Raw genomic sequence first — 23314 nt, 5'->3', positions numbered from 1 at the left:
TCACTGATGTTCCCCAGGGCCAGTCAATGAGTCTACCTCCTGTAGAGGTGTAGCGGGGTGGTCACCCGGTCCTGCTCTGAGGGTTTTAAAGACAGCCCTTGGAAAGGGCTGGGGTTGAGAGATAAAACCCTAGGCTGATTGGGGAAACAGCCGCAGCTGGGCCACACCCCAATCAGGCCACAGCTGGCCTGTATAAGAAGGCTGGGAGCCAGGAGCTCAGAGACTCTCTTTCTGTATTCAGAGAGAGAAGGGCCTGGCTGCAGGGGAGCTAGACAGGGTACCTGAGTGGAGCAGGGCTGGGAAAAGGCAGAGGAGCCGGGGAGCTCCAGCCTGGAAAGCCCCAGGCTGCGGCCTAGCATAAGGTGACCAGGTACTGGGGGTTGCCGAGGGCAGCCCAGGGGTAGGCCAAGGCAGCAGGTCCAAACCCAACCTTGCCAGTGATGAGTAGGCTGATACTGCAGTCTTCCCCAGGGTGTGGGGGCTAGATGATGAGTGGCAGTAGCCTTATACTGAGGCGAGGTGGGGTTAGTGGGTGGGGGTTCCCCTGGGTGGGGAGACCCAGAGTGTGGGGGTACTGCCAGGGGGGCAGCAACCCAGAGAAAGGGGCACCGGAGTCCTGGGAGGGACACAGGGCCAGTGGCAAGGTGGATCACCAGCCTGCAGAGGGCTCTCCGGAGGCTGGAAGAGCTAATTCCCTGAGAGACCAGCAGAAGTCGCCACAGGGGTGAGTCCGCTCGCTTACAAGAGGGTATCATTGGTGCACCCTGGGGCACACCGAGTCCCCGCCCCCTCCCCCCCCGTGGAGGGTATAGTTTATGCATTCTGGGGCAATTCATAAGACATTGTATCCCAGCTTCCTGAAACCCACTTACACTTCAGGGGAGACTGACTGAGCACACCCTTGTACTCAGTTTACTGTAGCACACACCCTGGTGCTCTGTACTTGGCAGTGCAGCCTTCGCCTCCAGCGATCCCTGCACCCCAACAACCTTGACCACAAACACAGTCCCGTTCAGTCCTCTTGCCTGTGCATCCTATATGTGATTCGTATTGAAAAAGGGGTGTGGAGGGGTGCCTCGGGGAGTCCCAAACCAAGGTGTGTGCTAGAGGTGGTAAGTAAAAAGGTCCTCACCTCCATCCCTGGTTGCAAGAAACTCTCTGAGGATTCCCGATCACAACCTGCTCGCTACGCCAAAACTGTTAGGCAGAAAGATTCTTTTCCCCAAGAATCCGGCAAGCACAGACAATACTGAAGGGGGTTTATTCACGGTATCGGGAAGACTGATAAGCAGCTTCAAAAATATGGTGCCATAGTGGTCAGTTATAGTCATACATTCTCTTATCAATTCATTTGCATTGATCTGTACATACAGAGACAAACATTGTTACAAGTCAAGAGAGAACCCCGAACAAAGATAAAAATAACAACAGTACATTCATATAGAGGTCATCCTAATTGCATCAAACGTCTATGGCAGGGGTCGGCAACCTTTCAGAAGTGGTGTGCCGAGTCTTCATTTATTCACTCTAATTTAAGGTTTTGCGTGCCAGTAATACATTTTAACGTTTTTAGAAGGTCTCTTTTTATAAGTCTATAATATATAACTAAACTATTGTTGTATGTAAAGTAAATAAGATTTTAAAATGTTTAAGAAGCTTAATTTAAAATTAAATTAAAATGCAGAGCTCCCCAGACCGGTGGCCAGGACCCAGACAGTGTGAGTGCCACTGAAAATCAGCTCACGTGCCGCCTTCAGCACGCGTGCCATAGGTTGCCTAACCCTAGTCTATGGCTACCTTGTGGGAAAGGAGGCAGGGTGGGGGCAGGGATAAGGATGAGTGTTTACAGATATCCGGGGGCCTGTGAAGGGAGGGTTAGCACTGTTCTAAGAACTGAGTTACTGGGCAGGCACTGACCATATAAGCTTATCAATTGTTTACAGTTGTCAGTGTCCTTGATTCTCAGCAGTTTCTGTCTTTTCTGCTGGTTGAATTTTAACTAATATGCTAATTGTTGTATCTTCAATAAATGCGGTGTGTTGCCTTTTCCCCTGAAAAAGATCCCGTTTGCTTCTTATAAGCATAACAGGGGTTGGATCACAGAGTGTCTGTGCAAGATTCGGTCCTAAATTTAAAGGATCATTAGCTCATCGTCTAAATGGTTATGGAGAGAACGAGTCGAATAGGACTTCTCTAGTTCATGGAGGAGAATAAGTGAAAGTGGTTAGAAAACCCCTGAGTCATGAGTGTTTTTAGACAGTTTTCTAGACTGCATGGAAGACTCAAGAGTCACTTTCTTCCCAAAGGTCTAATTATTACAAACCAAATTTAGATAACTTCTTCCATTGATTTCATATTTTTCCACTGTTTTTCACAGTCAGTTTGTTCTTAACTCTATGTGGTCTGATGTGCACATTACACCCTGCAGCTTTTCATCTGCAAACTTGAGCTACAAGAGAATCCCCCATAATTGTCCTCTTTATATGGCTCAGCGCAGACCATTTTGCCATTGTCATTCTGTCCATTAAAAGGCAGTCTCTCTCTATCATTCTCTGTCTCACACACGCAAGTAGTATACTGCTCAATAGCATTCATCACCATGCATTTTTGACAGGTTTCCATGCCCCATTTAGGGCTTATGTCCCACCTTCCCACTCCATTTCCGTTGGCGCCAAAGTTTGGCGCCGTTGGCCATCTTGAAAAAAAATTGTGTGTGTGTTTGACTAGGGAAAGTGTTGTGTGTGTTCTGCATGTTTGTGCTTGGATACATTTAGAGGAAAAGGTTGAAAGAATAGTTTAAAGATGAAAAAAGAAAGTTTGAGTAAGGTTTAGAGGGGAAAAAGGATAGAAATGTTATTGGATGTGATTGAGTCAGGAGAGAGGATGGTAAAGGGTAGGTTATGAAAAAATTAGAAACATTTTTGTTTTTAAAGGGTTAGTTAGTTTGAAAAAAGAGAGATTTTTAGTGAGTTTGAGTAAGGAGAGATGATGGTAAAGGCCTAGCTTGATAGGCTATTAAAGAATAGAAAATTTTGAGATAAATGTAGAAGGTGTATTAAATATCAGGGTGGGTTAAGAAAAAAGTTAAATAATATTGAAAACTAGGTTTAAAAGGGGAATTTACTAAGGCAAAGCCTGTTTGGTAGGCACATGGTAAAAAAGTGACTAAAAAAGCATTTAAACTATTCAATACCAGGGTGGGTTAAGAAAAAAGCTTTTTAAAACATTACATAATATTAAAAAACAGGTTTAAAAAGGGAATTTACTAAGGCAAAGCCTGTTTGGTAAGCACATGGTAAAAACTAGAAAGGGGGGCTAAAAAATACAATTAAACTATTCAATACCAAGGTAGGTTAAGAAAAAAAAGAGAAGTTAAAAGAAAGAACAGGGCAAGAAAAGGGAAAAGAGAGCCCCCTTTGCAAAGGGCAAAGATAGACAGCACATGGTTGAATCAGAAAGAGATTGAGAGAGAGAGAATTCTTACCTTTTAAGTCTTTCTGTAGAGTGAGACAACTTCCCTGGTTCAGACCTTCTTAGACTTGTTATCACCACCTTTGGATTGACCCAATCAGAGTTTGTTCTACAGCAGCGTCATAGAATTCATTTTCCTGAACCAATCCTAGGGCTTGTCTATACTTACGCGCTGGTTCGGCAGCTGGCAATCGAACTTCTGGGTTCGATTTATCGCGTCTTGTCTGGACGCGATAAATCGAACCCAGAAGTGCTCCCCGTCGACTCCGGTAATCCTGCTCGCCGCGAGGAGTACACAGAGTCGACGGGGGAGCCTGCCTGCCGCGTCTGGACCGCGGTAAGTTCGAACTAAGGTACGTCAACTTCAGCTACATTATTCACGTAGCTGAAGTTGCGTACCTTAGTTCGAATTGGGGGGTTAGTGTAGACCAGGCCTTAGAGTCTCAAGATTTTAAAGAGAAGCCAACTCCCTTCTCTCCCACCTCCCTTTTAACTGTTTTATTCTTATCTATAGAAACAGACCCCCAGCATCTTTCCCGCCATGTAGCCCTTTTACATAGGGGTTTCCATAAAAGTTAAAACCATAAGCTTTTAGTAACAAACAATTTTTAAAAGTTTTCCCCTAGGTTTTAGACTAACAGGGGTTATTTATTTAGTAAAAACAATGTGAAGCTGCAGCAAAGCTTCTGTTAGCAAAGCAGCCTCTGTGAGTCAGTGGATCACAGAGAAGGGGTTTGCTTTTTCACCTCCTTTTTAACAAACACAAGTAAAAATTACATTAAGTTTTGCAAAGGAATAAAGCTCTGCTTTATAATGACTTGAAAAGACAAACCTAAGACACATCCCTTTTCTATGTGCTGTAATACAAAATTATGCAGAAGCACCCCAGGTTTAAAACCACAGGTTTTTAGTGACAGACAGTTTATATTCCCCTTATTTTGTAAACCACTGGATTAGAGAGAAGAAGATTGCTTCCCCCCTCTCCCCCCCCCCCCTTTTTAACCAATAGAGGTGAAAGTTATATTAAGTCTTTTAAGGGAATAAACACTTGAAAAGACATGCCTAAATGAAGACACAGTCCTTTATTTACAGGAGAGTTTCAATAAAAAAGAGCAGGCAGGAGCACCCCAGGTTTTTAATAACAGACAGTTCATATACCCCTTATTTTGTAAACCAGTGGATCAGAGAGAAGAAGTTTGTTTCTTTCCCCACTTTTTAACAAATAGAGGTGAAAGGCTTTTAAAGGAATGAACACCTCAATAAAAAAGAGCATGCAGAAGCACCCCAGGTTTAAAAGCCCACTGTTTAAAAAGGAGAGGTAAAAGGCTTGTAAAGGTATAAAGACAAGTCTATGTGAAGCCACATTCCTTCATTTAGCCCCTTAGGGGATATTTATTTAGTAAAAACAATGTGAAGCTGCAGCAAAGCCATTGTTAGCAAAGCAGCCTCTGTGAGTCAGTGGGTCACGGAGAAGGAGTTTGCTTTTTTACCTGCTTTTTAACAAAGAGAGGTGAAAGTTTTGTAAAGGAATAAACACTTGAAAAGACAAGTCTATCTAAAGACACATTTCTTTATTTAGCCCCCTTGGCATAAATGTTTTAATAAAAAAGAGCAGGCAGGAACACCCCAGGTTTTTAGCGACAGTTTATATACCCCTTATTTTGTAAACCAATGGATTAGAGAGAAGAAGTTTGTTTCTTTTCCCACTTTTTAACAAAGAGAGGTGAAAGTCTTGGAAAGGAATAAACACTTGAAAAGACAAGCCTGCCTGAAGACAGTCCTTTGGTATAGGTGTTTCAATAACATGTGAGTCTGCAGAAACAACCCAAACTTAAAAACACAAAAAGCCTGTTTATAAAAGTAATTTATAGTGATGTGTGTGATTTTTTTTTTTTTAGTAAGCCCAATATAAAACAACAGGCTTTCACAGCAAAGCCATTGTTAGCAAAAACAGCCTTTGTGGGTTAGTGGATCAGAGATAAGAAGGCCAAAACATAACAAGAAAGCCCTAGCCCTGCTTTTAAAACAAAATGATGCCAAATACTGGTATTAGAAAGAATAGTAACTTTAACTGTAAATAAGCTCACTATATAAAATAAAAAAAATTTACAATGAAAGTTTAAAAAAGCTAAAGTATGTAGCCAGAGACCCTCCCACCTTTTGCCCCAGAAAAAAAACAAGTAAGCCCCCCCTCCCACTTCCCCACGCTCTGCTCTTATCTAAATAACCAGGACCACCTTTGTTTTTTTTTCACCTTGTAACAAAAGCTGGCCAACACATAACATAAACCATTTAAAATGTGTTTTAAAGTAATGCCTAAAACCCCCCTTCTTTCTACTTTATTAAATAAATGCAAATACTTCAAAACAAAGGCAGTCTAATAATGCAACAGAAAAATTCATATTTAAATCTAAAAGCCCTAGGAAAATAAAAGCTTACTATAACTTTCACATTGATTTGTTAAACTGTGGGGAGGAAAATAAACTTCTCTCTGATCCACTGGATTACCTGTCAAAAAATGCATGGTGATGAATGCTATTGAGTGGTGTACTACTCATGCACAGTCTAGCTAGTTCATTGCAGACAGCATATATTTATACCCAGATGTGGTTACAATAACCACATCCCCATTTCTGTAGGGAAATTAAACACCAGAACAAACACCAGGTGCGGCACCCATAGCCTACAACTGAATAATGACACACAATAGATAAAAATAAATAAATAAAATAAAAATAATTTTATAATTAATAAATTATATATATAATAAATAAATAAAAATCACAGGGAGTACATGCAAGATTATACCTTAAATGAAAAGAGGCCCTACTTTGAAATCTCTGGGGTTAGAAAAAGATTGAGTGGAATTGGATTTACCCAGTTCACAAAGGAGAAGAAGTCCGGAGAAGTGTTTAGAAGAGTGCTGAGTCGAGAGCACTTTTATACAGTTCCTAGGACTGCCTGGAGGATCTGCGACACTATTTGTGGAGGAGGTCCTAATTAGTTACCAAACAATCTTGATTGCCTTGCTAAATCCTTCTTTGGATGGAGCTGTTTTCCTCAGCGTTGGTGATTCTTGGGCTAATCTCACCCTCAGAGGTCGTGACATGCATGATGGACTCTTCATCTTTCTTTCATCTTTAAATTGTATGGGCCAACTGCATTTCTTTTGTCATTTTACTGACTTTATAGGTTCTGCAATGAGAATGAATGTCAATGTGATTCTGAGCAGAATGAGTAGAACAAGTGGGTGTCATGAAAGGAATCCAGTTTGGTCTTTTCAATTCATACTAATAGTGATTCGGGGCATTGGGCAGTTCATTCTAAACATGTTAGGCAGCAGGGAGCCATTTTTCTCCATTCTAACCACCTACATTCCCAGAAGTTGAGATCCAATTCCCTTTGAAATTAATGGGAAACATTCATTGCCTCCAGTATGTTTCATGTCAAGACTTTAAGACTGAAATTCACCCTTTGGCAGGGGGACAGTACAATGCCTATGAACAATGTTAGTCCCATTTTAAACTTTCAAACTCGGTCTTAGCATGGACTTAAGTGGAGCATGGGCCTTTCTGATGGCCATCTGCCCATGCTGACTGAACCCACTAGGAAATCCAGGAGAGATTGAAATGACACATTCTTGGTGGAAGAGGAGATGGCTGTGGGATGAGATTTGACATAAACTATGACCAGCCATAGGGCATGTTGCAGAAAACATTCCTGCCTGAACCAGAATGGGTTCCATATCCAGGGAAGAGGGCAGAAGTGTTTTGCTTTGATTTTAAGGTGGAAGAGCCTGACCCCAAGAGAGAGTGGATCCCTGAGAAGGGCTGTTGCACTGAAAGGGACACCCCCCCCCCCCCCCCACGGACTGCACGGGGTCAAGAGTGGGCACGATCTGTGAGTCCGTGACACATTCGAACCAAGGTTGTCCCCTACAACCATTTCTTCTATGAGGTCGTCACTACTCACCAAAACCAAATCTAAAATGGCATCCCCTCTTGTTGGTTCAGCAACTACTTGGTGAAGGAATCCGTCAGCTATCGCAGCCAGGAAAATCTGAGCCCTATTATTATTACTAGCACTTGTCCTCCAGTCTATATCTGGGAAGTTAAAGTCTCCCATGATCACACAATTCCCATAAGTGTTTACTTCATTAAAAACATTAAAGAGGTCTCCATCCAAATCGGATCCAGGCGGTCTCTAGCACACCCCAAGCAGTATCTCAGGGGAGGCTCTAGTACCTTTCTTTCCCAATGTGATTTTTGCCCAGACAGACTCTGTCTTATTCATTCCATCACTTCTTCTTTCTTTACAGTCTACCTCATCATTGATATACAATGCTATTCCACCACCTTTGCCTTTATTTCTGTCTTTCCTAAACAGCACATAGCCTTCAATACCAGTACTCCAGTCATGACTACTATTCCACCATGTTTCTGTTATCCCTACAATATCCATATAGGGTAACATGGGAAACATTGGGCATGTTTGCAGAGGTGCTGATGAAATGCAGCTCTCTCATTATTTCACACAGAGTGCGGTGTACTCAACGCTTCTCAAAGCCAGGCCTGTGCGATCAGACGTGAATCTGTATCTTGCTGTTAATTTCCTGCTGTTTCCATGCATATACCTGCTCAATTTAGCATGGCCCACAGGTTCCATTAAGATACCAATAACCCTATCAGAATCCCCCCCAACCCTATTTTCTCCCACAACCATATGGCCCCTTTAACCACAGAGGCCCTCCTGCCCATATGCAATTTTTAAAAATGGATGAAGAAACAAAGAGAACCAGAAGACTGATATTATGATGCAGCAGAGATTTTAATGCAAATAAAATTGGCAATACACAGTTACAGAAAGAAATACTACAGAGCAGAAAAAATATATTTCCAGTGTTTCAAGAAGGGCTCTGACCGATCACCTGCGTCAATGGGATATATTTCACACAAGATGTTCTTTATGCTTTGTTGCAGCTCCAGAGGTTGACAAACAAGTCCCCTTTTGAAACCATTTTATGTTCTTTTTTTTTTTTTACCCCAGTCAGGTGTGAAATGAGACAAAGTAAAATAGAAGCAGAGACAATGCAACTTCTCCATTAGACATGTGAAGTAGCAAAGGTTAAAGTGAGTTGCTAAAGGTACGTATTGATAGAAAGGATAGAACATGTAGGGCCTAATTCTCCTTGAGAGGGACTTAGAGTGATAATGAACATAAATGATGCCTATCTCAAGGCCTCTATTTCCTTCACACTGCATGTGTAAAAAACCTGTTTGTAATTCAGAATGAGTCCAAAAGAGAATCAGCACTTGGTTGGGAAAGCCTTGGCAGAAAGAATCATAAAGCGTAACATTAGAAATGCAGCATGGCTATCAGACCAAGGTGCTGAGCACACACAGCTCCCACTGAGTTCAACTGGAGCAATGTTTGCACAGCACTTCTGAAAGCCGTGCCCAAAAGATCAGGGGTGAATCTGTATCTTGCTATTCATTTCCTGGTTCTTCCTTCCATGAATATTCCTGGTGAGTTTAACATGGCCCACTCCTTCCACTGAGGTACCTATGGCAAGATACCCCGGAACCACTTAATCCCCCATAACCATAAAGGCCCGGGTAACCGCAGTGTCCCCCATATCCCCGTAATCCCCCATAACCATAAAGGCCTGGGTAACCACAGTATCCCCCATAGCCCAATAATCCCCCATAACCGTAATGGCCACCATAACCACCTAATCTCCCTAAACCATACAATCCTCCGTAATGGCCTCCATAGCCGTACAATCCCCCCAAACCATAGGAGCCTCCGAAACCGGCTCCGACCACAGGTGCTCCTACAGCTGCCACTTCGCTCTGTTGAGGAAAATTGCTGAGAATTGGTCCGGGGAGGGTCACGACAACCGGTGAGGGTCTGATCACCACTTCGGAGTCAGGGCACTGCCTAACGCACGGCTCGTTGGCGCTGCCAGTGACTGGACTGGGTCGGGCCACCCCGCATTCTGGATAGCACAGGCTGGAGAAAGTCATCTTTCTGGGATGGAGGTAAACCTGAAACACACAACAGGGACTACAGATAAGACAAGGTACAAGGACTGGTGGAAGAAAGGCTTCAGAGCTCGGTTACAATTGTATTGAGATCTGCATGGGGCCCGAGAGAGAGAAGTAGTGGACTTTGTGTGGTCATGTAGTTGTCACTATTTTCTCTTTCTACCCCTCTTCTCCGCTCGCAGTAAACTTCCCTCCCAACCGGCCCCTTGATCCCCTCTCAATGACTTTGTCTGAAAAACACCGACTAGAATAAGTGTAACTATTTCCATGATGGACACCTGGGATTCTGGGACCATTTTAGACATTTCTCAAAGAGAACATGGCTGGGATCATGGTAATCACTTCCTTTCGTTTGAGGATTTAACCTTTGCATGCAAACCGGTGGGGTCTGCTATCAGACGTTGGTTTTCCAAACCTTGGGAGTCACCAAAACTTGCTGATGAATAAACAGAAACTTTGCTTTTCTCCTAACAAATCACTAAAGACAAACCCCTCAGCTGGGAGAAAATGGGTTCAGGTCCACTGACTTCCATGGAGCGACATGAAATTACACCATCAGAGGAGAAGCACCTTCAATGGGTATTTCTGCTCAGGAGAACATAGGAATTGCGTGACTGGAGCACAGAGCTTCTCAGCTTCATCCGTTCTCGTGTCTCCAATAGTGAGGAGTAACAGCTGCTTTAGAATAAAATAGATGAGCACTGAAGTGGCCCTTTGTGGACTAACCTGGGAAAGTTTCTTCCTAATCCAGCTAAGTGAAAGGTGGCTAAGGGACTTTTTAAAGTTTAAATACCCTAATTCTTTCTCTAGTTAATGGGAAATACGTTTCACAATTGTATTTGTTGTTCTTAAAATTCCTCCTTTAGTTTCAAATCATAAATCCACCAGCTCCTGTAACTGAATGACATACAATATATAAAAATAAACAAATAAAAAAAATTTATAACTAATAAATGATATATATTATAGATATTATGTATATATAAACCTAAATGTAATTAATAAATAAGTACAAATCACAGCAAGTACATGCAAGATTCCTCCTTAAATGAAAAGAGGCCCGACTATGAAATCTCTGGGGTTAGAAAGAGATTGAGTTGAATTGGACTTACCAAGTTCACTAAGGAGATGAAGTCCGGAGAAGGGTTTAGAAGAGTGCTGAGGCGAGAGCACTTTTATAGAGTTCCTAGGACAGCCTGGAGGATCTGCAAAGCTGTTTGTGGGGACGGTCCTAATTAATTACCAAACAAACTTAATTGCCTTGCTAAATCCTTCTTTGGATGGAGCTGTTTTCCTCACTGTTGGTGATTACTGGGCTAATCTCAGCTTCAGAGGGTGTGACATGCACGTTGCACTCTTCAGGTGTCTTTCATCTTTAAATTGTACAGGCCAACTGCATTTCTTTTGTCATTTTATTGACTTTATAGGTTCTGCAATGAGAATGAATGTCAAGGTGATCCTGAGAAGCATCAGTAGAACAGGTGGGTCTCATTTAAGGAATCCAGTTTGGTCTTTTCAATTCATGCTGGTCGTGATTAAGAGCACGAGAAAATTCATTCTGAACATGCTAGGAATCAGGGAACCATTTTTCTCCATTCTAACCACCGACATTCCCAGCAGTTCAGATCCAATTCCCTTTGAAATCCAGGGCCGGCTTTAGGACCTGCGGGGCCCAGTTCTGCGGTCTGGGTCTTCGGCGGCACTTCGGCGGCAGGGGGTCCGCTCCGCATCTTCCATGGCACTGAAGTACCCCCGCCGCTGAAATGCTGCTGAAGACCCCGGAGCGGACCCCATGCCCACCGCCCAAATGCCACCAGAGCGGACCACTGCCGGGTGAGCCTAAGGCGCGGGAGCCTCTTAGGCTTGGGCGCGAAGCCCTCTTACCCACGGGGCCCAATTCCGGGGAATTGGGGGAATCGGCCTAAAGCCGGCCCTGCTGAAATCAATGGGAATAATTCATTGTCCCCAATATGTTTCCTGTCATGACTTTAAGTCTCAACTTCACCATTTGGCAGGGGATAGTACAATGACTGTGAACAATGTTAGTCCCATTTTAAACTTTCAAACTCAGTCTTAGCAGGTACTTAAGTGGAGCATGGGCCTTTTTGATGGCCGTCTGCCCAGAGGTGAATCTTACCTTTGGTGAGTAAAAATTGACCTAACATTGGACCTCCCCTTGGGTCACCAATGCTATTTCAAAGGGCTGCCTAGAGCAGATTTGCTCATGGGTCAAGGGGAGCAATGCCTCAGAGTGAAAAGAAGCAGTGCTCTTTTACAGAAAGATTTTAAGTTAAGTCTTGGAACCTCTGCTCTACCAGAAACCATCTCTCCATCCATGAGCAGTCAAGGAACTGAGATCTTGCAAGATAATGCAGCTGACTGAGCCCAGCAAGAAACCCAGGAGAGAGGAAAATGTGACATTCTTGGTGATGGAGGAGATGGCTGTGGGATTAGATTTGACATAATGTCTGACCAGCCATAGGGCATTTTGGAGAAAACATTCCTGCCTGAACTAGAATGTTGTGTAACATGTAAAAAATATCCCCAAGAGTGGGTTACATATGCAGGGAAGAAGGCAGAAAGGTCTTATTTTGATTTTAAGGTCCTCCGCCTCTTTGAAGGTGAAGCAACCAAGCTGATGTACACCAAGAGAGCACCTTCATTTTCCAATAAAAAAATCCGTCAAAAATCCAATGAGCTCCCAAAACCGGCTCTGACCACAGGGGCTCCTATGGTCCCACTTGGGTCTGAGGAGGGAAATTGTGGAGAATTGGTCCTGGGAGGGTCACAAAAACCGGTGAGGGTCTGATCACCACTTCAGAGCTAGGGCACTGCTTACCGGTCAGCTCCTTGAAGCTGCTAGCAATTGGATTGGGCCATTATACCCTGCATGGTTTTTAGGAAATACCAACTTCAAAACTACATATGAATGAAAATGAAATAGCCCCAAATTGTGTGGCCTTAAATCATGACCCGATGAAGGGAATGGCACGAGAGACCTTGGCCTCCATTTTGTTGAAAGTGACTGTACGACTCAGTGCAGAGGCGCCTAATCGCCACAACAATGTATTGACTACAACCTTTTGCACGTATCAAACACCAGCGAGTGTTTTTGAGGGGCTTTGAAATCTTGAGTTCTAAGGACACTGAAGAACTTCCAGCCTTAACATCCTTACTCTCTACGTTTGATAGGCCTAGAAAAAGAGGCACGTTGAGGTGAAGGACATATGGGGGTCAGTTGCAGAAACAGAAATACAACCCAATATTTCTGAGGCAGCCTACCACAGGCTGAGCTCTAGGTTGATCCCTGTTACACTGTGTTACAAGACAAGGTTAGTAAAATGTCTTGTTAAAAAATGTTTGCATCCTTGGATCTCAGCGTCAACAATAAAAAACTGGCTAATGTTGTGATCCACTTGAACTGTGTTTTTTTTTATATTTGAGGATAATACTTCTCCAAAGGAATTACAAGTCTGTCAATTTTCCAAAGGTGCAGTAGCCTTGTAAATATGAAGTTGGGGTCTATTTCTGACTCTGCCAATATCTCCCTGTCTGACCTTCACCTGAATGTGCCTCAATTTACCTCTGAGGCAAACAGGTATAATTGTAACTTTCAGGGTGGATTGTCTGAGGCTTCCTCTGATCTAAGCATTTCAAAGCACTTCACAAACACTCATCAAGTGTTATGCAGCCCAAAAGATGAATTACTAAAGTAGTATAATAACTTTTTACTGGGATTAGATGTTCTAACACTGAAGATTAGATTCGCTTTAAAAATGCATGTCAAGGTCACAGATGTCATTCCAGTGCTCAGTTTGCAATTCCTAGCCTTTGAAATTGGGGCTCTTTGATTTTCATTCCATATACCTTTCATCTCCCTATTATATATATTTTGAAGTATAAGGGTAGATACTGAACCAGTGTAAAAGGGAACAGTTCCATGAACTTCCAATTGAAGGAATGCACTTTAGCTAGCCCGGGTTAGACAAACCTTATTAGGAGTGCATCTCTCTATTGGGAGTTCCTCTCTCTATCCATACTGGGCATCTCCGCCCCCTGGTGCTTAGAGCCATGGGTAATGTGTGAACCTCCAACTTGGAGAGGCTACCCTGTGTCCCGCCCTTTCCGCCAAGGACCATCCATTTCTGTTCGTGGCCCTGCGGAAGCCAATTCCCGCTCCCCCCCGCCCAAGCCGAGAGCTGGTCCCCACCACTGCGGCCACCAACCCAGTTCCGCGGCTAGCCCCCCAGACTCAAAGGGGTGCCAGAGGGGCAGCGGTGCATGGCCTATGCCTCCCCAGGCAGGGGAAAGGTGGGCAGCACGCAGTCCCAGCCACGGAGTGCAGGAGGGCGAGTGGCAAGCGGGCCACCCCCGAATGCAAAAGGACGGATGGCGAGTATCCCCAGCCCCGAAGTGCAGGAAGGCGGGCATTGACTGGCCCCAGCCCCAGAGCAGTAGGGGGCTGGACTTGGAGCTGGGAGGACTGAAGCAGCAATTGCACGTAGTGAGTGGCAACACCTCCCACTGCCAATGCAACCGCCACCCATGCTCAAAGTTAACGTATATGGAAACCAATGGGAAACGTCAGGTACTGCATCTCCACCCATGAGCAGCCAAAAGAACTGGGTCTTCTCAGAGACTTCAGCTAATAAAGAAAAGGAAGAAGGACAACGCTGACAGTTAAGGATACCTTCCTCAATGATCCGAGAGCTGTGGGATGAGACTGGATTCATTGGAAGTCTGACCATCCTAGTGCATTCTGCAAGACCCATCTCACACACAAAGCTTTTCAGCCACAATTAGAATGAAAATACACCCCCACCAGGATTTCTTCTAACCCGAGCAGCACTAAATGCTTCCCTCAGTTGTAAGCACAGAACTTCATTGAAGTCTGTGGAGCTGTACTGATGTCCAGTGGCTCAGTATCTCTCTTGAGCTCTGTAAAGGAATGTTTACTAAGAAAGGGAAATGCAAAGCTTTACTGAATGAAAATCAAACCGCCCCAAATTCAGAGGCTGGGAATCGTCCACTGACTATTGGGTTGACATCAGAGACCTTAACATGGGTTTGTAATGTTCATTTAATCCAGCGTTTCTCTAATGAGGCCACCAGCAGATTTTTTTGCAGCTACGTCAGCCTCAAAAGCGGATGGGGATTGTGGGGGTGCAAAGCAGCAGCCCCTTCTGGCAGCGCCCACCTGTTCCTGCTGAGTAGCTGTTACCAAAGGCAGTGAGTTGCGCCGCACTGGTGTTTGCAGTGGCATCACCATCAGGGGTTGGGGTCCTGCACCTCACAGCCTTCTCGAGGGCTCCAGGCACCACCTCTGGAGACTTGGGGCCCGTGTCCATGGCATGTGAGGCAGCTCTTGTCGGTGGAGGTGGGTGCAGCATCTGGTGGCCGGGCTGCTCCCTGAGTCCCGCCTGGATAGGACACAGGGAACCTGGGACTCTGCAGGCAGCCTGAGTTCCCAACCTACCCTTCCCAGGGCAGGCTCTCTGTGAAGGGCTCTGGGAGGCAGGAACAGAGACAGGGACAGGGTTTGTCAAAGGCCACCAAAAAAATTGTTGTGAGAACCCTTGAATCCTAATCCATAATTTGGGGGCATCTAATCCCAGGAAAAAAATCTGCTATTAAAATAATACAATCCTGTGCACACACACACACACACCTTTAATGAGCCTGCAGTGCTTTGAAATCCTTTGATTTGAGGAAGCCTCTGATCATCGAGCATAATATCACTATGAGATCTGGCTTATGTGGAGGTGAACAAGCACCTTGAGGTGAAGGTTACACGGGGAGCAAGTGGGAGAGTCAGATATAAAACCAGTCATGATGGTTACTCACCCCACGCTCACCACTGCTCCTGAACTGCACTAACTTAGGACTGAATATTGCACAGACACTGTGATTCTAAAGAGTAGAAAGGGCTTGGGGTTTTTTTCATTTTTTTTCTCGTATCGAGGTGGAGGCCTCGGTATCTTCATGCGTTAGAAGTGAAGGCCTGGATTCTCAGAGCATGACATACAGTAGGGACATTAGAGCCTATTCATTTTAGTTGGAACTTGAGCATTCAGATCCCTTAGGGAGCTCTGAAAAATCTCACCCCCAATTTTTAATTTAGGGTTTATGAAGAAACTCCCCAAGTTTCCTGCATAAAGAACAAATTCATTGTTCTTCTGCTTTCTTCTGAAGCAGCCGGTGAGTGACACTCATAGAGACAGGATACTACATTAGATGGGCCACTCCTCTCTTCCAGCCTGGCAACTGCTACGTTCTCATTTGCAGAAGTAATTCTAGGTGTAGATCCTCATCTGATTTAACTTAGTGTAGTTCCAGTGAAGCCAGTGGAACAGAGCAGATTTACACCAGGGGAGGAGATGGGGGGTTGTGTTTTGTTTTGTTTTGATTTAAAAAACCCAGTTTTCTTTATTCATCAGCAAGGGTTGGTGACTCGCTGAGGTTTACAAACCAAAGCACCGCCTTTTCATACTGGACTGAACTCATGTGTCTGTCAGTAGATATCAGGGGACTGTTGGCCCCTTTCTAAAGCCAGTGGAGTTTTTTCATTGCCCTCTCCCAGTACCAAAAGAAAGAGGGAAGGCCAAAGAGAAAGAGGATCCCTCCTGTATACAAAAATAAAATATAAAATCCCTCCTGGCCAGAGACACCAAAATCCTTTTACCTGTAAAGGGTTAAGAATCTCAGGTAACCTGGCTGACACCTGACCCAAAGGACCAATAAGGGGACAAGATACTTTCAAATCTTGCGGGGTGGGGGAAGGCTTTTGTTTTGTGCTCTTTGTTTTGGTGGTGTTCGTTCTTGGGACTAAGAGGGAGCAGACATCAATCCAGGCTCTCCAAATCTTTCTGAACAAGTCTCTCATATTTCAAACTTCTAAGTAATAGCCAGGCAAGGCGTATTAGTTTATCTTTTTTTTTCTCAACTTGTGAATGTTCCCTTTGCTAGAGGGAGGTATCCCTGTTTTGCTGTAACTTTGAAACAAAGGCTAGAGGGGGTTCCTCTGGGCTCTTTGAATATGATTACCCTGTAAACTTATTTTCCATCCTGATTTTACAAAGATGATTTTTACCTTTTCTTTTTTTTTAAAAATCCTTCTTTTAAGAAACTGACTGATTTTTCCATTGTCCAAGGACACAGGGGCTTGGGTCTTTGATCACTTTGTAACCAATTGGTTAGGATATAATTCTCAAGCCTCCCCAGGAAAGGGGGTGTAAGGGCTTGGGGGGGATATTTTGGGGGAAGAGGAACTTCAAGTGGTTCTTTCCATGTTTCTTGTTAAATCACTTGGTGGTGGCAGCGTACCAGGTTTTAACCTAAGCTGGCAGAAATAAGCTTAGGGGGCTTTCATGTGGGTCCCCACATCTGTTCCCTAGAGTTCAGAGTGGGGAAGGAACCCTGACATGGCCCCTTTCTAAAGCTCAGTGGCATTTTTTCATGGCCCTCTCTGAATACCAAAAGAAAAAGGAAGGGCCAAAGAGAAACAGGATCCTGAGACTAAATCCTGCAGGTCAGCCTGATTGACGGCAGTCAGAAGCCCGGGGTCCCATCCTCCATGTGAGCTGGAGCTCCCTGAGCGGGAGGCCGAGCTAAGGCGAGAGCAGCAGGCAGAGCTGAGCAGAGCCGCAGCCGAGCTGAGGCAGAGTGGGGCTGGGGCTGGGGCTGGGGCTGGAGCCGTCCGGAGCCGGGTGCGGGGAGCAGCTGGGGAGAGTGGGGGGGACTCTGGGCAGACACCACCAGCCAAGACAGGGATCAGAACCCTGATGAGGGCCTGATGCTGGGAAGAAGGGTCCTGCCACCTAGAGCCTGAGGGCGTGTGGGAACCGCCAGAGCACATGTTCAACCCGCAGCATCCCTGCAGCACAGCCAGGGTCTGACCAGAGTGAAATAAGTAATTAAAAATGGTGGCAGACAGACTTGATTGTCAAAGTCTACAACTTCAATAAAGAATAAGAGAACTGTGTAAGAAATACACCACATTGGAGCTGGGGATAGGACATAGTCCTTCATGAAACCAGGGAGATGTAGTCTTGCTACTCTGATTCTTTTTCCTTATTCTTTTTTTATAATTATTTGACAATTTTTGACTCCACTTTATTTCAAATTCAAATATATACTACCTCATACTATTGGTCTTCTGGTTTAATTGCTTTTCCATTCATTATCTCTTCATATCACCAACGGCTTCCATATTTCTTGGCCAAAAGTGTCCTCCAGATTTGGATACCCCCAACGTGGTGCACAACTCAGGAAATCTTGTGGCCCATTTTCAAGAAATGTTGAGCATGAACAGCTCCAGTTTGCTTCAATGGGAGTGTTGAGTACTCAGTACTTCAGAGAAATGGGTCTGTAGCCTCTCTTTTCAGGCATCTAAAACCATGGCTCCTTTGGAAAGACGTTGGCTTAGCTGCTTCCACAAGCAAGATCATTGGAATAGTTCCTGATTTAGCCCAGCCCCCGTTCTGTTAAGTCTTTAGTCTTCCAAGAGATCCTTTCACTGGAATTCAAAGGCTCAGAGCTCCCAATTGAAAAGAAAAGACTAAGTAGATATTTTAGAGAGGCATCTTGGCGATATTTGGGCATTTGTTCTCAATGAAGCTTGTGATCTGGTGGTGAAAGGCTCATTGCTTAATATCAAAAGGTTTATTCCTCTACAGTTTAGGTCTTCAATGCTGCAGCTTTAAATTCGTTATTAATCCTGGTGTATCTCAAAGGGGAGGAAGGAGTTGAGACGTGTCTGTTGGGGTCGTGCGCAGAATGGTGCTTGCAGCACTCTGGGGCAAATGGAGACTGAGATGGATTTACTGCATTTCTTCGAGTTTGGCAAGGGTATAAACTCTTGTGCTTCAGGGTATCATCCAATCATGCAGGTGCATCAGATTGACAGGGGGTAGTGAAAAAGTTCCTCAATGGGCAGGTGATCTCAGAACAACTGTGTCCTGCTGGGTTTCTTGCATCTCCCTGTGAAGCATCTTGTATTGACCGCTGTAGGAGAGAGGCCTGATCTTCTGTAGCAATGCCTATGTTCTTCAGTTCCAAGCAGGGGTCCATGGGCATGGTCTGATATTGAAGACTAGAACTGTATTGTTTTTACACAAAACCCATAGCCAGACAGCTAAATCTCCTCTCCCCTCCTGAGTATTGTATCGTGTCCTTAAACAGACAAGAAGGTCTGGATAAATTTTTCCTTTTGTGTTGTCAATTCAAAAAATTGATTAGTGGAAAATGTTCATCTTCTGGGAACTGAGAGCCACAAAAATGTTGAAGAAAAATATAGTTGGAAATGTAATTTTTTAACTGCAGTTCCTGTAATATCAAGTCATGGTACATCCAGGGGATTTTATACAAGATTGATAATATGGAACGTAGTGAGTCACAGTTACGTCAAAAACCATGAGATTCTTGTATGGAATGAATGGTCTGGGCATGAATCTCTTCCTATCACACATGAGATTTTGGACTCCTGCAGATGACGTTGGCGTAGTGTAATTTGTCTATATGGGTGGAACGGACTCAGTCAGGTGTGTTGGCAACATCCTTGTGAAATCAACTTTTGGTCGTGTCATGTGACCAAGGAGTGGACATTGCTCCTGACCAGTTGATAAACACATGAGGGAAAAGAATGAGAAGATTAATTTCACTGAGCTTTATTGAAGCAATGAAATCCAAAATCTCAATATGAAGCTGAACCATTTCTGCCCCATTGCCCTAGATTTTAGCAGCTCATCTCCAGCATTGCAAAGTTAATGCAAAGTAGGTCAAGCAGATGCACTGACTTTTGTTTTTGCCACTGGGCTCTTTTGAGTGTGTTTGGGGGGGCGGGCCAATTTTGAGGACAGGCTATTTTATAAATTCATAGATTCATAGATTCTAGGACTGGAAGGGACCTCGAGAGGTCATCGAGTCCAGTCCCCTGACTGCATGGCAGGACCAAATACTGTCTAGACCATCCCTGATAGACATTTATCTAACCTACTCTTAAATATCTCCAGAGATGGAGATTCCACACCCTCCCTAGGCAATTTATTCCAGTGTTTAACCACCCTGACAGTTAGGAACTTGCAATTGCAAACAAAAAAATATTGTCTTATCAATCACAATTTTGTTTTGTTTTTTAAGATTTTTTTTTATTTGTTATTCAAAGAAAAAAATGTAACGGGAAACCTCAACATTAAGGTAAAAGTAACATTAACAAAATGTTAATTTCTTTTTTGAGCTTTTTATAAACTTGTTTGCACTTTTAAATATAGTTATAAGAATGTCATAACCAAAATGTTTTAAAATAACAATTTATGCATAAAGCTAACCAAACAATTTCAACAGGTTTCCATGTTTTCAACAGGTTTCCACCTTTGGCTCCCAAACATAGCAAAGCATCATAAAAGTATACCCTCAAATACCCTCAAAGTACTGTATTTAAAATTTATTTTAGTTTAATTTTATAGTTGGTTTAATTTTTTATGCTTTTCTTTTGTTATGTTATGTTAATGGGAAGCAGTGGTTGTTAAAGTTGTGCTTCTAAACTGTTAACAAAAGTAAAATTAGTATCACAAGCAAATTAACTCTAAAAAGCTTGGTAAAAATTCTAACTCCTTTGCTGAAACAAATTGTTCAGCAAAGGAAAGCAATACACCTTCTCATGGAAGATTGTGAGCATTTATTTTAGCCGTTAAGCATTACATTTCGTATAAAAATATTAGTAATGTACTTCAAATGAAAATGAATGTCTATACAACAATTGCAAAAGTATAGCTTGTGTTATAAAAGGCTCGGTCCCTATTACCTTGTTCTTATTACATTGTAAACAAACTAAGTTAAACTGTGTATTAAGTTTGAGTTACTGAAAACAAGAACAAACAAAAACCCTTTATTATGTTAACTAACTAGCTGTTTAAGTTGCATCCCACAGACCAAAGACACCAGAAAATATCACACCCTGAAGACACCAGATGATATCAGTATACAGTGAAGAAACTGCCAAACATCAAGAACAGAAAAATGAAGTGCTTTATAAATAAGAGACTGGTCAAATACACCTCGATCTACCATATATGGACAATTAAGTTAACAATCAGCTAAAAGCCACTAGCTGGACCAGGATAAGCCGTCATTTAATTTCAACTTGGTTACTGTGTAAAAACAACTGTATTATTGCTGTACTGCTGTATTGTTGTCTTATTGCTGTACTGTATTATTGCTGTACAATATTTACAATGTGCATAACCTTGCTAAACTGTTTAACCAACACACATGTAAAAATCAACAAACAAATGGCAGCAAACAACGTGAAGGCAAGAAAAAAACAAAGTGGTAAACAAACAAAAAGTTACATAGTAATGACAAATTGAGTAAACAAATTGCCTGTTAGTACCAGTCATAATTTGAGTCACTGCCACTGCATCCTAACTGAGGCACATGTTATTCAAAACAATCTTGTTCAGTGTCTGGGTACCAATACTACATCCTGACACAGCGCTATTTGATAAATTAGTTACTGTCCATTCAGTAGGTTATCTGGAAGACAGCATCCATAAGGAACAACTGGATCTATGTCAACTACTGGTGTATCGCAGAGCCGTGCAACCAATGGAACAAAAAAGTTAACCACGTCTATTTCCTGCCCAGTGAAGCTAACCAGAGGGTGACAACTAGCAGTAAGAGTAACCTATAACATGAATGGACAGTACTGAGTAGTAACTAATTACAATATATTTCTATATAAATGCCTCAGAGGTAGTGTCACTACTCCAAATTTCTGTTTTTCTTCTCATATACATAGCATTGTGAGACACACCATCACAATCCCTATCCAGTATTTCAAAACACTCAGCCTACTACTACTGATGAGACAGGTGATAACTAGAATTGCCCTAATAAGAGTGCGTTTCTATCTGTGTCACCAAAGTAAAAGGGACAGAGTACAACACCGAACTGGTAAAACATGGTTATGCTTAGATATAAGGTGGTGTCATATGTACACATACATACTATACATATATGCCCATACACACTCCAAATATATAAGCCATATCCATATAATTGATATATTAATTATTTGGGAGTGCCTCTAAAGCTCAATCATAATACTACATTCCTCAGTCATGGTCCCGGGCCTAACATTCCCAGGCCCACCATAAGGGACTAAAAAATAATTGGATAATAAAATCTGTCTGCCAGTCGTACGAGGGAATGTGCAGACTAAACAGACGGATGGGGCATAAGTGTATGGATAGTAAAAGAACGTAACCATATAAGTGTTTAGCCCACTGGGTTATCTTTAGTCCATGCATTATGCTTTTCCGGGACGATGAGTAAACATCCTCCCCTTAAAAAGACAAAAAGTGGGGGAATGTAGTAAGTGAAGGCAATGTAGTAAGTAAAGGCCTAATGAAGGCCCAGTATGAGGCCTGAACCAAACTAAAGTAATGGTCAAGACTTTGCTAATATGAAGCAAAGTTAAGCTGTGAGCAAGAGGCAGGCCCTGCTCACAGAAGTTGGCAAGGAAAGGGCTGATGTTGCATAGTTACAGCATAAACATGGTACCAAGACACACTATACCGGAACATTCCACAGATAACATGGAACAGGCCGACCCATCCCAATGACAGGGGCAAAAGGGTAAAATGATGGATAGAGTTGTTTTGATCGAACCAACAGGTACAAGGTGAGAGGCGGCACCTTATTACGTAGAGGGGTTGTACCTTGCTACGTAGAGGGGTTGCACCTCAATACGTCAGGAGTGATGTGTAACTTGTTTGTACCTGTGTATAAGAATGTGTCCCTGGGGTGGTGTCTTTGTCCGGCCACGGGGGCAGTGGAAAGTCCCGCCACTGAGCCGGGTCCTTGCCAAGAGGCACTTTTCTCGTAGTATGCCCTGATTGAGGCTCAGAAACCTACAGGGAACTGCAATTGTGTCCGAGATCGCAATAAACCTGGCCGAGGTGCCTTTGTATCTTAGTAGACTCTGTGGTTATTGGGGATTCTCGTCGGGTTTGCTGTGTCAGCTATCTGCGCAGAGCTGGGGCAGCACACAGAGGGAACACACGCACGCAGCCGAGTGATATCAACAGGAGAAAGCAGAAGCACCACACCGGTAGCAATGTAGTAAGTAAAGGCCTAATGAAGGCCCTGACAGTTAGGAACTTTTTCCTAATGTCCAACCTAAACCTCCCTTGCTGCAGTTTAAACCCATTGCTTCTTGTTCTATCCTTAGAGGCTAAGGTGAACAAGTTTTCTCCCACCTCCTTATGACACCCTTTTAAATACCTGAAAACTGCTATCATGTCCCCCTCTCAGTCTTCTCTTTTCCAAACTAAACAAACCCAATTCTTTCAGCCTTCCTTCATAGGTCATGTTCTCAAGACCTTTAATCATTCTTGTTGCTCTTCTCTGGACCCTCTCCAATTTCTCCACAACTTTCTTGAAATGCGGTGCCCAGAACTGGACACAATACTCCAGCTGAGGCCTAACCAGAGCAGAGTAGAGCGGAAGAATGACTTCTCGTGTCTTGCTCACAACACACCTGTTAATACATCCTAGAATCATGTTTGCTTTTTTTGCAACAGCATCACACTGTTGACTCATATTTAGCTTGTGGTCCACTATAACCCCTAGATCCCTTTCTGCCATACTCCTTCCTAGACAGTCTCTTCCCATTCTGTATGTGTGATACTGATTTTTCCTTCCTAAGTGGAGCACTTTGCATTTGTCTTTGTTAAACTTCATCCTGTTTACCTCAGACCATTTCTCCAATTTGTCCAGATCATTTTGAATTATGA

At 43.4% G+C, this 23314-nt stretch overlaps 1 protein-coding gene and 1 long non-coding RNA gene across 2 annotated transcripts; one reads left to right on the top strand and one right to left on the bottom strand.

Moving 5' to 3' along the window:
- The first annotated feature begins 237 nt into the window (after nt 1-237).
- On the top strand, nt 238-22493 carry LOC135972752 (uncharacterized). Its single transcript, XR_010589247.1, has 2 exons — nt 238-724; nt 10946-22493. It is a non-coding gene; the product is annotated as an uncharacterized LOC135972752 (long non-coding RNA).
- LOC135972751 (claw keratin-like) lies at nt 8280-10720 on the bottom strand. Its single transcript, XM_065551982.1, has 2 exons — nt 10631-10720; nt 8280-9518 (listed from the first exon to the last, which is right to left on the bottom strand). The coding sequence occupies exon 2, from the start codon at nt 9495-9497 to the stop codon at nt 9003-9005; it is 495 nt and encodes a 164-aa protein (XP_065408054.1). The 5' UTR covers nt 9498-9518; nt 10631-10720; the 3' UTR covers nt 8280-9002.
- Nucleotides 22494-23314: the final 821 nt, after the last annotated feature.

This window comes from Chrysemys picta, chromosome 1 (assembly GCF_011386835.1).
Source record: "Chrysemys picta bellii isolate R12L10 chromosome 1, ASM1138683v2, whole genome shotgun sequence".
NCBI lineage: Eukaryota > Metazoa > Chordata > Testudines > Emydidae > Chrysemys > Chrysemys picta.
The sequence above is the reverse complement of the archived record's forward strand: the minus strand, read 5'-3'. Positions and strand labels throughout refer to the sequence as shown.

Bases quoted from the DNA above. Each gene is read 5' to 3' on its own strand.
- LOC135972751 (XM_065551982.1), bottom strand. From the start codon at position 9,497: ATGACTTTCTCCAGCCTGTGCTATCCAGAATGCGGGGTGGCCCGACCC.